Source organism: Rhagoletis zephyria, unplaced genomic scaffold (genome assembly GCF_001687245.7).
Source record: "Rhagoletis zephyria isolate East Lansing unplaced genomic scaffold, Rhagoletis_zephyria_1.1 Rzeph_scaffold_02393, whole genome shotgun sequence".
Taxonomy (NCBI): Eukaryota; Metazoa; Arthropoda; class Insecta; order Diptera; family Tephritidae; genus Rhagoletis; species Rhagoletis zephyria.
This window is the reverse complement of record NW_016159477.1, coordinates 56,641-68,621: the sequence shown is the minus strand read 5'-3', so window position 1 is coordinate 68,621 and position 11,981 is coordinate 56,641. Positions and strand designations below refer to the sequence as shown.

General features: G+C 40.4%; 2 protein-coding genes across 3 annotated transcripts; one reads left to right on the top strand and one right to left on the bottom strand.

The window, feature by feature from the left end:
• Positions 1-571: 571 nt before the first annotated feature.
• Positions 572-5,683, top strand: AspRS-m (aspartyl-tRNA synthetase, mitochondrial). 2 transcript variants are annotated; one of them, XM_017621215.1, is made up of 12 exons: positions 572-806; positions 1,076-1,208; positions 1,356-1,557; positions 1,617-1,846; positions 1,912-2,164; positions 2,229-2,407; positions 2,468-2,557; positions 2,611-3,215; positions 3,286-3,769; positions 3,831-4,010; positions 4,073-4,201; positions 4,276-5,683. In XM_017621215.1, the coding sequence occupies exons 3-12, from the start codon at positions 1,359-1,361 to the stop codon at positions 5,143-5,145; spliced, it is 3,219 nt and encodes a 1,072-aa protein (XP_017476704.1). In that variant the 5' UTR covers positions 572-806; positions 1,076-1,208; positions 1,356-1,358; the 3' UTR covers positions 5,146-5,683. The 2 variants fall into 2 exon arrangements, with proteins under 2 accessions (XP_017476704.1, XP_017476703.1); XM_017621214.1 differs by lacking the exon at positions 572-806 and having other exon boundaries at positions 814-1,208.
• Positions 5,684-7,259: 1,576 nt separating this feature from the next.
• Positions 7,260-11,023, bottom strand: LOC108366753 (lipase member H). The gene is made up of 5 exons (XM_017621213.1): positions 10,919-11,023; positions 10,430-10,810; positions 10,087-10,329; positions 8,259-8,447; positions 7,260-8,175 (listed from the first exon to the last, which is right to left on the bottom strand). Exons 1-5 carry the CDS (start codon positions 10,986-10,988, stop codon positions 7,490-7,492), a joined length of 1,569 nt encoding a protein of 522 aa, XP_017476702.1. The 5' UTR covers positions 10,989-11,023; the 3' UTR covers positions 7,260-7,489.
• Positions 11,024-11,981: the final 958 nt, after the last annotated feature.

Below are 11,981 nucleotides of genomic sequence, written 5' to 3'. Positions count from 1 at the left end.
ACAACGGTATACGCACAGTAAAATTTTTTCATCAAAGACACCTTTTGAGACACTGTATTCATCTCTAATTTCTAATAAGAACTTTACACTTTGGAGAATTACAGCACTAATTCGGGATTCTTTTTCGACCCTTATTCGGAAGTGGACAGTAAAAAGAAATAATTAAGACCAGAGTTGCGTTGATATTTCAAAAAAATTTGGGAATTTTTAGTTTTGTTCAAAAATTATTACAAAAATGTTAACGGACAGATTTTCTTTAAAAAAATATTTGCAATAAAAATAAAATTAAGGAAAACAAAAATATTGTTAAATGTAATGAGAAATGAGACACTCAATATTTCTAAACGGTTAGTAGCCATATATCTGTATTATTATAAATTTAAAGCATACAGATTTAAACCATAGTGTAATATTTATGATTCCACCATGGAGTAAAACTAATAATATATTTTCTAAAACTTTTGAAACAACGTTTTCATTTGTACATATGTATAAATCCGCTAGTCTTGGCAACTCTCTCCTTCTGCCGTCGTCGTCTGTACGCGTCGTCTGTACGCGTCGTTCACGCGTCGTTTCTTTTCTACAATCGCCAATTGGGCTGTGTGTTGTGTGTGTGCAAATTTTCAGCGTTCGCTCTTGTCAACGAATTTATCCGGATACATATTGTTAAATTTATTGCTTTTCCTCTATAAATTCATATTAATTTTTAATATAAGCGGTTGTAAAAAGATCATACAAATATAGTGAAAGTGTTAACATCGCGCGAGAAGAATTTGCAAATAAATACTGGCAGCATTTTTAATTAGGTGTGTTTTTTTTTCAGATGCTTCCGTTGCTAGCAGTGCCGGCAGCGGCAGCAATGCGGCCTATGCCATTCTGCGCGGTTTTCGCTCCCCTTTTGCAGCGTTTTTTCATCATATTGCTCCCAGCTGTGAGCAATTGCTGAGCTAGTGGTTACGAGGGGGAGACACCTTTATCGCTGACTGGTTTTTCAATTACTCCCCATGTGATTAGGGGAACTTAAATATTGAACAAATACATAATTTTGTATAAGAAAAATGCTTCTAATTTCCAGAAGTTTGTGGCGCAGTCAACATATCGTTCAATTAAGCAGATTTAGAGCACTCGAGACTTTAGCATCGAAGTCAACTGCACTTGTACAAGTGGGGAATTGTGAAGGGCTAACAGCAGCAGCACCGGCAAATCACGTAAGTACAGAAATTGTGAGCGTGGATTTGGGGGGATTAAAAATGTGGAGTGCGAGGCAGATGGGCGTCGAACACAAATAAATTAAATATTCAGTCAGTTCCTGAAAATTCTTACCTGAGCTAACGTCATTTCCACGTTTATTTCAGATAATGAGTGGACGTAATCGTGGTGGTGGCGGAGGAGGCGGCGGTCGCTATGGAGGTGGCGGCGGTGGCGGTGGTTATGGAGGTGGCAGGTATGGGGGAAATATAGGTTACGGTGGCGGCGGTGGAAGTGGTGGTTACAATGGCAACTACCGTGGCAGTTACAATGGCTATGGGGACTCCAACAACACAAGTCCCTACCATGGTTTGTTAAGCTATGACGTAATGTTTTAATGACTCCTAATAAAACTTTAATTTTTCCAGGTCCAGGGCCAAATGACTTAATGCAGCTAATGAGTGCAATGGCGAGTAATTTTAATATGAATCCGCCGCCCCCACCACCTGCACGCATGACATGCGGCGAGTTGCGGGGCAATCACTGTGGCATGCTGGTCGAGTTAACTGGACGTCTAATCAAAAAGCGCGTTGCGCGTTTCGTTGAATTACGTGATCGCAGTGGCGGTGCATCGCAACTGGTCATTTTGGAGGATAAGGTAGAGTGGAGCATATGAAAAACTAACTTATATACATTTTTTGTTTGCTTTTTTTGATCACACAGTATCCACGTGTAGCACGTCGCATGCAGAATATGCCCGAAAACACCATGTTAACCATAGTGGGTGTGGTAAATCGACGTCCAAAGAATTCATGCAATCAGACTATGCCCACAGGCGATATCGAAGTGGAAGTGCAAGAGATCATGAATATTGACTTTCCAAGTGGTGGCAAGGGTATGGGCAACAAGCGCACTTACAGCACCATGGCGAAACAAAATAACTGCGGCATCACAAGCACTGAATACAAGATAGCCAGTAAGAAATACTGATAGTGAGCGTGGTTTTTCTCTGGAAATAATACAATATTTTTACTTTGCAGAAAGTGAAAATATTTTAAAGTATTTTGAGAACCGTGATATCAGTTGTAATGACTTGCGGCGCGAGGATATTGGAAAGACTGTGACGCTTGTAGGCTGGATACCACCATCAAAAACATGCAAATTTTTACAATTGAAAGATGGTTATGGACAGACGCAAATTATTGTGGAAGAGCAAGCGGTATGCTATTCGCTCTATTTATTTATTTGATACAGTAAGCTTAATTTTTTTGTTTTGCAGATGCAAGACACTTGCCTCTCAGCACCAGAGGGCACGGTAATACAAGTCACCGGCAAAGTTTTGGGCAGACCGCGCGCCAACATCAATTTGGTATGTCTGATTTTGTTGAAAATAGTGACTCGATAACCAATATTGTAATTTAGAAATATGACACCGGCGAGGTAGAAGTTATGGTCGATAGTGTTAAGATCTTGAATCCTGACGATCCCTATGATGGACCCATTAAAAGCAAAGAGAAGGTGCAGAAATTGTCGATCGATGACTTGGAGTCTGATGCTACTTCCAAAAATGGGAATGCCGCTGTTGGTGCTGTCAGCAAAATTGAAAAAGCCAAAATTGCCGATTTGAACAAATTTGCTGGGCGCACGCACACTTGCGGTGAATTAAGCATAGATAATATTAATGAGAAAGTGACCATCTGTGGTTGGCTGGAATTCCAACGTATGGGTAAATTCTTCATACTGCGTGACGGTTATGGGCAAACGCAAGTGTTGATCACGCCTAAAGCCAAAGGCGTGGAAAATTATGCCGAAGGTTTTTCATTAGAGTCAATTATACGTGTTGAAGGTACGGTTATACCGCGACCTGCTTCCACCATAAATAGTAACATGAAAACTGGTCATATTGAAATTGAGGCAGAAACGGTGGAGGTGCTCAATGCAGCTAAGAAAAATTTGCCCTTTGAGGTGCGGCGTTACAATCGTGCTGGCGAGCGTTTGCGTCTGACACATCGTTACCTGGATTTGAGGTAAATGTGAAGATGCGTATATTTACACAAACAACGTATCAAGTTTCTTTTTATTTATTTCTTCCTACAGATTCACCGATATGCAAAATAATTTACGCACGCGTTCCGCTGTGATTATGCGTATGCGTGAATATCTTATCAACTATTTGGGTTTTGTTGAAGTCGAGACGCCTACATTATTCCGTCGCACTCCTGGTGGGGCACAGGAATTTGTTGTGCCCACACGCAAGCCCGGTCACTTCTATTCATTGGTGCAAAGTCCACAGCAATTTAAGCAAATGTTAATGGCTGGGGCAATAGATCGCTACTTCCAAGTTGCACGTTGCTATCGCGACGAGGCCACACGTCCTGATCGTCAGCCAGAATTTACACAGCTCGATATTGAATTGTCCTTTACAACGCGCGAAGATGTCATGCAGCTGATCGAGGAGGTGTTGCGCTATTCGTGGCCAAAGCAATTTCCACCCATACAGACGCCTTTCCGGCGCATCACCTACGAGGAAGCCATGGAAAAGTATGGTACCGATAAGCCTGATACACGCTTTGGTTTCACTGTGAGTTGTGAAAATTAATTTTTGTTTTCAACAAAATGCAATTTATTATTCGAAATTCTAGATGACCAATGTCACCGAAATTATTGAGAAAAACGAGACCTTTGCGCAGAAGTACAATGACCTAGCCGCCTATGCAATAGTGGTGCGTGGCACTGATGCTGTTTGGAGCAATGCTACGCGTAAACGTTACGAGAGTCTCAGCAAGGAATTCAGCTGCACACTATTTGTGCGCAAATTTCTAGTAAGTTATTGCGCCGGTCGATAATCTTTTCTTAATGCACTAATCTAATTGACCCACTACAGGAATACAAAGATGTGCTAGAACGTTTAACAAATTTCCTGACCAACGATGTGGCACGTGAGCTGATTGAGAAATTTGTTTTGGAAGAAAACGATTTAATATTTCTTGGCATAGGCGAAATGCGCGCAGTGGTATGTATGGTTTGGGTGTGCTGTGCCACCACATTAGAATTGTATAACTAACTCACCTAAACCCATTTTCGCAGCGTGCACTTATGGGTCGCATACGCCTCGAATACCATGCCTTCCAATTGGAGAATACAAAGCGTGAGAAGAGGGAAAATAAATTCTGTTGGGTGGTAGATTTTCCCATGTTTGAGCGCAATCCGGAAACGAATGAATTGGAGAGCGTGCACCATCCATTCACAGCGCCACATCCTGATGATATGCAAAAATTCATGAACGCCAAGGAAGGTGAACTTGAAGAGGTGCGTTCACAAGCCTACGATTTGGTACTCAACGGGCAGGAGGTTGGCGGCGGTTCGATACGTATACACGATCGCGATATGCAACATTTTGTGCTCGAGCACATACTGAAAATACCGCATGAGCATTTGGGTCATTTGTTGAGCGCTCTGGAGTCTGGTTGTCCACCGCATGGCGGCATTGCACTTGGACTCGATCGTCTAATTGCGATCATTTGTCGCGCTCGCACAATGCGTGATGTTATTGCATTCCCTAAGTCATTGAATGGAGTTGACCCGCTCTCGAATGCGCCAGTACCGATTTCGGATGAAGAGAAAGCGCTCTATCATTTGGCTGTAATTGAGGATGAGAGCCAATCAACAGAGCATGCTGTTGAGGATGATGATCCGGACGCAGGGCGTGCAACGCCATCACCGGAACCAACCGATGGCATGGTGGTGGATGGTGATGGAGATGTTAATGCGGATGCGGATGTCAAACCTTCTATTAGTGATGCTGAAGTGACTGTTGTGAAGGAAGAGAAATTGGATACTCCTGAAAAAATTCAACCAGCTGCGAAAGCTGCGGCAGCACCCACTAAAGCTGCTGATAAAACAGCCACTCCAGCAAGAGCTAAGCGGGTGGTAGCAGCAGTTGGCAAAAAGAAGTAAATTTAATTGATGTACATACATACATGCATGCTTTGCCTAACCATGCGCCAAGTCCTTGCGCGGAATTATATCTTTACGTTATTTATATTCTAATAGACTTATTCATAAAAAATAAAGCAGCTTTAAAAAATATTTATAAATTGGAAAATGTATGAAAACGTCATTTTATAAAGCGTTTTAAACCTACTTAATTTTTTATGAACAAGGCCATAAGTATTTACTAATCCTTAACTTCAAAAGAACGTTGTTGTGGCATAGTCATTTAAAGCTAAACTTTTTCGCAATAGATCAATAAGAATTTCGACTTGGTGTGCATGTCTGACGCACATGTTGGAAATGTTTTTTACAATTATTTAGCGTAGCAAACATTTTTATTTTAAGTGAATTTCTTCATGCACTCGAACCATCAAATCAAAATGGCTTTAACAAAATGACACAGCATTTGCTTATTTTATTAATTAATATAACAAAGCATCGCTTAAATATAAGAGAAATTATAATGAAGACAACAATAAAATTATTTGAACAAAATTCTAAATGTTTGGTGTCATAATTGTCAATTCTCTGACCAATATTAAATAGTCGAATCTAGCTGTTTTTATAACCTCAGCAATCATTGCCTATGTAGTCTGCCATCGGACCTACAAATAGCGAAAAGGTCTGACAGGACAATTCTGGCAACTGTCTTTACACTCACAACAGTCTTCCAATTCTGGCAACTATCCTGACAGCATTTTACAGCCTTTCGAAAGACTAATTGAAAGATTTGCTGTCGAGGAGGTCTTAGCGTTATTCTGTTCTTCTTTAGCAATAAAACAGTAAAAACTATTAATAAAAAAAAAATAAATAAATTAAAAAAAAAAATTTAAATTAAAAAAAAAAATTAAATTAAAAAAAAAATTAAATTAAAAAAAAATTAAATTAAAAAGGAAAAAGGAAAAGGAGCGGTATAGCGCTCCCTCTGGCCACGGCTCGATGAATAAAGAACACGGAGTTTGCTAAGGCTCTCAAGGTCAAATATTAGGCTACAGTTATACCAACAGGACACTGGCTTTTTAGCCACATGGCCGCCAGGTTCGGAGTCCCATACAGGGATTTCTTCAGAATCTTTGCCAGTGTTCTGCGCTCAGGACAAAGAGCCTCAAATTTCTGGGATGCCACTTTTTCGCGCGCCTAGACAGCTTGTAAGATCTATTGTACCCTCTTGCCCCTTACCGCACCTCGCTCATTCCAAACTCCCTTAAGAAGTCCAAAAGGCTATTAGGTGGCATCAAGTGTATGTGATTCGGCAGCGGGCTTAATACTCGAAGGTACTTTTCTTGCCTACACGCCACTGCGGCGCATACGTGAAGTATGCCCTTAGAAGTCTCAGCTGCCCTGCCACAGAACCGTAATACATTGTAGGGCCAGGTGCCGAGTTTACGCAGGTGACTTCTTAATCTGCAACGACCAGCTAAGGTACCTATTAGAATTCTTAGTTTGTATTTTAGCAGGTTAATAAGATTCTCATATCTTTTTCTATGGTTTCCTCCCAGTAGCTTCTTTGCCTGTCGCAGCCCAATGCTCGACTAGTTCTCCTTTCTCTACTAAGCTCTTCTCTAATGGTGTGTGGTTCTACCACAAATAAGAGCTCGGGCCTCTTGGTGGTATTGCTGCCGTCCTCCTGTCAAGCATGTCTGTCTCCTGATTAACCTCTGGACCGCCATTCTCTTGGATTAGCAGTCGGCATAATCAACGGACACTGCCTAATGGGCACGCACGGAAGAAGGTTTGGATACCCCACCAATGATTTTTGTCACAGTTGCACAGACGAGAAAGAATATTATCTCTGACACTGTCCCGCCCTAACCAAAACGCCCAACCAATTCTTTAACAAGTACTTTTAAAATTTTTTAGCCGTTATTTTATGCACGGCTTTCGCGTCTCATAGCTTTTCCGACTTTTCGGAATAGGTAAATAATGAAATGAAATACCTTTCAAATCAATAGTTTTTTACAGATCCCGTCTGTGGATAATTCACTGTAGGTATTCACATTTTTTAACCTAACCTAACCTAATGACTCTCGCGGTCGCTAGAAAAAGACAAACAAATCGGAGGGAGCTGTGGCCAGAAGCTACGTACATTCACTCGCTGACACCACTGAAACTATTTGAATTTATTAGGGCTTTAAGGTTAGACGAGGTTTTGCGTACTATGGTCTCCACGCACATCTTCCATTATACGAGTATCTTCATTTCATCAAACGATTTTATGTTTCCATACTCACCACAGTCCCACAACATTTTTCGCCCTTCATAGCTCTAATAAATATCAATCTAAAAATATGAACCTTTCCATTTTTTATCACTTTATTTCATTTACTCGCGGTTGTCTACTTATTTTCTTCCCCTTCAGCTCTTCACCTTCAATATGAGGCACTTTGAAAATACTATTCTCTATATAACCATTAGTTAAATTTCGTCGATATTCATGCCACGCCACCTGAGTTTCTTTCTCATTTTTCGTCTCCTCAAAACTTTGTTCCTCCACAGAATTCACCCCCTGCTCCACCTTTGCATTCTCCAAATTTTCGGTTATATCACGCGTGCCAACGCCACTAAAATACGTCCAATTTTCACCGTTGGGAGCCTGTGAAAATGGCGTTGGCGTTTGTTCAATATTATTGAAACTCGTATCCAATTTATTCCATTGATCGATTTGACGCAACAATGGATCCTGGAAACCTGCTGGCGGCGGTAAAGTAATGGTAATTGGCGCTCTAGTGATGCTCGGTTTTTGTTTGCCCAACGTTGGCAAGTCAGTCCATTTGCCTAAAGCATAAGGTGCTGTATCATTGGTCTCGACAAAAAACATACCCTTCGTGCTGGGTTTTATATCTTCGCCTGCCTCGAGCAGATAATTGGTTGGCGGACACATACCGAGCAAGTAGGAGATGTACGAACTGCAAGCCCAACCCCAGAAACCTTTGCGTGAGCTTATCGATTCTTGGAAATATTCAACGGCGCGTTGATGACTGCAGCCAAAAGGGTCTGTGTGTGGAGAAAAATTGTGGATTTTCGTTATTCATAAAATATGTACTTACTTAACTTGTCCTAAGTATTGAGCTACTCACTTGTACCCGCCTTATTGCAGCCGGGTTGCATAATCCCGCCATTCATGTAGAAATCCGCGTGTCCACAACGTTCTATTTTACCCTGCACGAAGGCATTCGTATGTATCACGTCTACATAGACAGCATCGCTGGGATCCAACTTATCATCGATGCCAGCAGTGATAAAAAGCGGCATAGCGGGATCGAGACCTAAAAATTGCGGGTTAAATGAAAAATTATTAATTGGATATGAAAAGAGGAGTCAGAATGCGTCCAAACTCAAGCGTCATTACAACCAACTGAAACCAGATAACCTGTGAACTATTTAGGCGGAGAAAAAATTAGTAGGCCTCAAGCTTCCAATGCTTATAAGAGTCAACTTATGGACTAAGAACTAATTGCATGAATTCACGTCTATATGAAGATAAACCACCCTAATGCAGTTTTGCGCAGTATCGAAGACCTTACAGAAAGCGAGTCAGTCTGAGCCTTGCCGTTTATTATCGGTTAACTAAATGTTGTTCTCTTAGCTTTGTTCACAAGAACGCTTCAAAACCAAAACGGAAATGAGAACAAAACTGTTGAGAATGTTCTCAATGGAAATTATATGAGAACAAAACCCTGTGGAACGCTCTCAAAGAGAACAAAATAATTTGGGGAAATTTTCTAAGAGAACGAAATGGGAACAGAAGTCTCTGGAATGTTTTGGCAAAGAACAAAACGGGAACAAAAGTCCAAGGAATTTTCTCTCGAAGTACATAGCCTGTTCTCGTACTTCACGATTTGCATGAATTGCAGGTTTTACAGGAACAGCTGTTTTCGCCTTCAATAAACCTTATGTGAACGTGGCGTACGGGAACGACTTTGGACTAAATCCTGCGAATCGTAGACGTTCTGGAACGCACTAACAATTAGGCAAATTAAGTCTCAGGAACTTTCTGACAGAGAACGAAACGGGAAGAAATCTTCTCAGAACTATTCGCGAAGAAATTCCTATTTAATGCTTTACAGGTCCTTTCGATTCCCAGTACCCCGCTTGGAAAATGCTAGAAAAGTTTGGTAATAGGAACAAGAGAGAAACATTCAACGTTTCAGAGAACACATTTGCACCAACATAGCAGTCCATTTTGGACCGGTTAGTATACAATACCACTATGACCATACCGCAGCGTCCTCCAGGAGCCTGACTCCTTGTGTCTGACTGCCGAGGACGCAGCAGTTTCGCGAATATGGAGTTCTATGGTCAGTTGATACAGGATCACATTAAGCGTATCAGATGGTCTCGACTTAATTGCTCCTGCAGAACTTGCACTAGCTGCTCTTTGTATACTGCCTAATTTCCTGACTTTATATTGTTTATCTAGTGCTGAACCTCATTAGTTCTGCCTCCGATATTTGAGCCAGTCTCGCGAAGAACCGTTCCTTCAAGTGTAACAAAGCTTCACGTCAGACCAATGAAAGGTGATAGACCTATGAATCCCTATGTAGCCGCTATTTTGGCGATAATATTTGCCACTTCATTGTCCATGACTCCATTGTACTCCGGTTCCCAAATGAGATAAGTCGGGTTCTTGGATGCATTGAGTAGTAAGATCAATGTCACCCCTGCTTTGATGTCACCTCATGTAGTTTCAGAGCGAGGAGCGCCCCTCTTGTTTTGCCTTAAAGAGAGAGTTAACTTGCCCTATGTTAGTGAAAAAAAGCCCGTAGGCACTTTTGGAGCCTTCAATGTGGCGAGTCTTCAGGGGATTCGTTCTATAATAACTCAATATAGTAGTATGTTCGGTTGCTTCCTCAAACCCGGTTGTCATTGCCGTGCAAAGTAGATATACTAAGTACGAGCACTTACCCGTTATTCGCGGAAGCTCAAATGAGCCCAAATTTCGCGCAACATAATTCGACAATTGCGCACCCAGCGAGAAACCTATGACATGCATATCGGTAGTACCCATTTCAAGAATGCGCTCCACAAGCTGTGCCACACAGGCGCCCACATGTTTGGTATTATGGACGGCACTCAAATAACAGGGGCCTGGCGCCAATATAGCCCAATCCACATAGATAATATTGTATTCATCACGCATTAAGTATTCTAGAACGTCGAGAGAGAGAGAGAAAGTGTGAGAGAGAGATAGAGAGAGAAATCACGAATTAGTTGAAAAATACGAGTAGTAAGAGTTGAAGCTGCTCACCTTGCCGCATGCGCTGCAGTGTACCCATAAACATATCCGCATTGTAACCATGTATGATGATTTTTGTCTGATAACGTGGATTAAAATTCGAATTTGTTAAGTTCGACTTGTCCAGCGTTTCATCGATGTGCAAACATTGCCGATCTACAGGATTACGACGCGTATACAAGTAGAAGCGTACATCCTTGTCGGGACATTTGCGTTCGATAACCCAACGACAGGGACCGATTACTATATCGCGTGCTGATGCTTCCGTTGTTGTTGTTGTTATTGTTTGTGGCAGTTGTGTGGTTGTCGTTGATGTGGCGTCGATGCCGAACGGATATGGTTGGCCATAATTGAAAATTGATTTAGCTTGTGTATAAGGTAGTACGAGAATGACTGCGTGGGGGATAATTACGATACAAATGTTAAGTATATATTTAGAAGCAGTGATTGTTAGTAGAGATAAGTTATGCATATATAAATTGCATAGGTTTAAAATTTTACCTAAAATCCATAAGATCCTTGATAGGTTTGAAAGCCTCGTTGTATATATCTGCGTTGATGTTTTGTACATTTTTTTGCTATACTACTTTTTTTATTAATTATTATCACAATATTCACTTTGTGTTCTATATATTATAAAACTAAATTCATTTTGCATCCACTGATTGACCACAAACTTCTACGTAACTCTCACCTTTGGAACCAAGTATGTAGATACAGACTTTTTAACTTCCGATATTATTCCTAGTTAAATTATGTCAATGAGATCTTCTAAACTCTTCGTGCCGCTTTTTAAGATTCTTAACGTGGTTTCTCATCTGAAGCATGGTACAATAATTACAGGTATTGTCTTCCCAAAGAGTTTTGTTTCACATCGAAATTCGTGCTCCCTTATTTTCATTTTGACGCAGTCCAATGTTGATTCTTTTACTTTTATTTGGCTTTGCTTTTTGTTTTCGCTCAATTTAATTTTTATAATTTTTCAAAACAAAAGAAAAAACGATTGAAATTAAGTGAGCCATACACATTTTTTTTATTTACGAGCAAATGTTTTATCCCAATGACAATACCTGTCATTATTGTACCGTGGTACACAAGATAGGTTGAAAAAAAATTTCCATCTGGCAAGCAAGTCTTACAAAAAAAAGCTCCCTTTCCAACTTCATGGTGCAGAGGTTTCTCTTTTGACAGAAAGTACTTGAGCAAGTTCCAAATGGAGATGTATGTATATCATTTTGCTCGCACTGCTCCAACAGTCGCAATGTTCGAATGAGCAAAGCACTAGCGTGTCATTCAAGAAATCCGAGGTTGGAATCCTTGGCCAGCAAAACTATTTTAAATTGTTATTTTATATTAAATTTTATTCTAATTTTTGTTGTTTAAAAATAAAAATATATTTTTAATTTAATTAAATTTAAAACTTTTTTTTTAATTTTTAATTTTTAATTTAATTTTAAGATTTTATTATTTTAAAGATATTTTTTTGGGTACTGTTTAGTAAGTGGCCCACCTATTTCGGGGTATTGCGTCCAAAGGGGTGACCCGATCCAAAAAAAAATTGCAC

Excerpts from the sequence above, each read along its gene's own strand:
- AspRS-m (XM_017621214.1), top strand. The coding sequence starts at position 1,059 with ATGCTTCTAATTTCCAGAAGTTTGTGGCGCAGTCAACATATCGTTCAA. Across the intron at positions 1,558-1,616 it reads CAACACAAGTCCCTACCATG|GTCCAGGGCCAAATGACTTA; the intron begins GTTTGTTAAGCT and ends TAATTTTTCCAG. Across the intron at positions 3,216-3,285 it reads CATCGTTACCTGGATTTGAG|ATTCACCGATATGCAAAATA; the intron begins GTAAATGTGAAG and ends TTCTTCCTACAG.
- LOC108366753 (XM_017621213.1), bottom strand. The coding sequence starts at position 10,988 with ATGTACAAAACATCAACGCAGATATATACAACGAGGCTTTCAAACCTA. Across the intron at positions 10,330-10,429 it reads ACTGCAGCGCATGCGGCAAG|AATACTTAATGCGTGATGAA; the intron begins GTGAGCAGCTTC and ends TCGACGTTCTAG. Across the intron at positions 8,176-8,258 it reads CTGCAATAAGGCGGGTACAA|ACCCTTTTGGCTGCAGTCAT; the intron begins GTGAGTAGCTCA and ends CTCCACACACAG.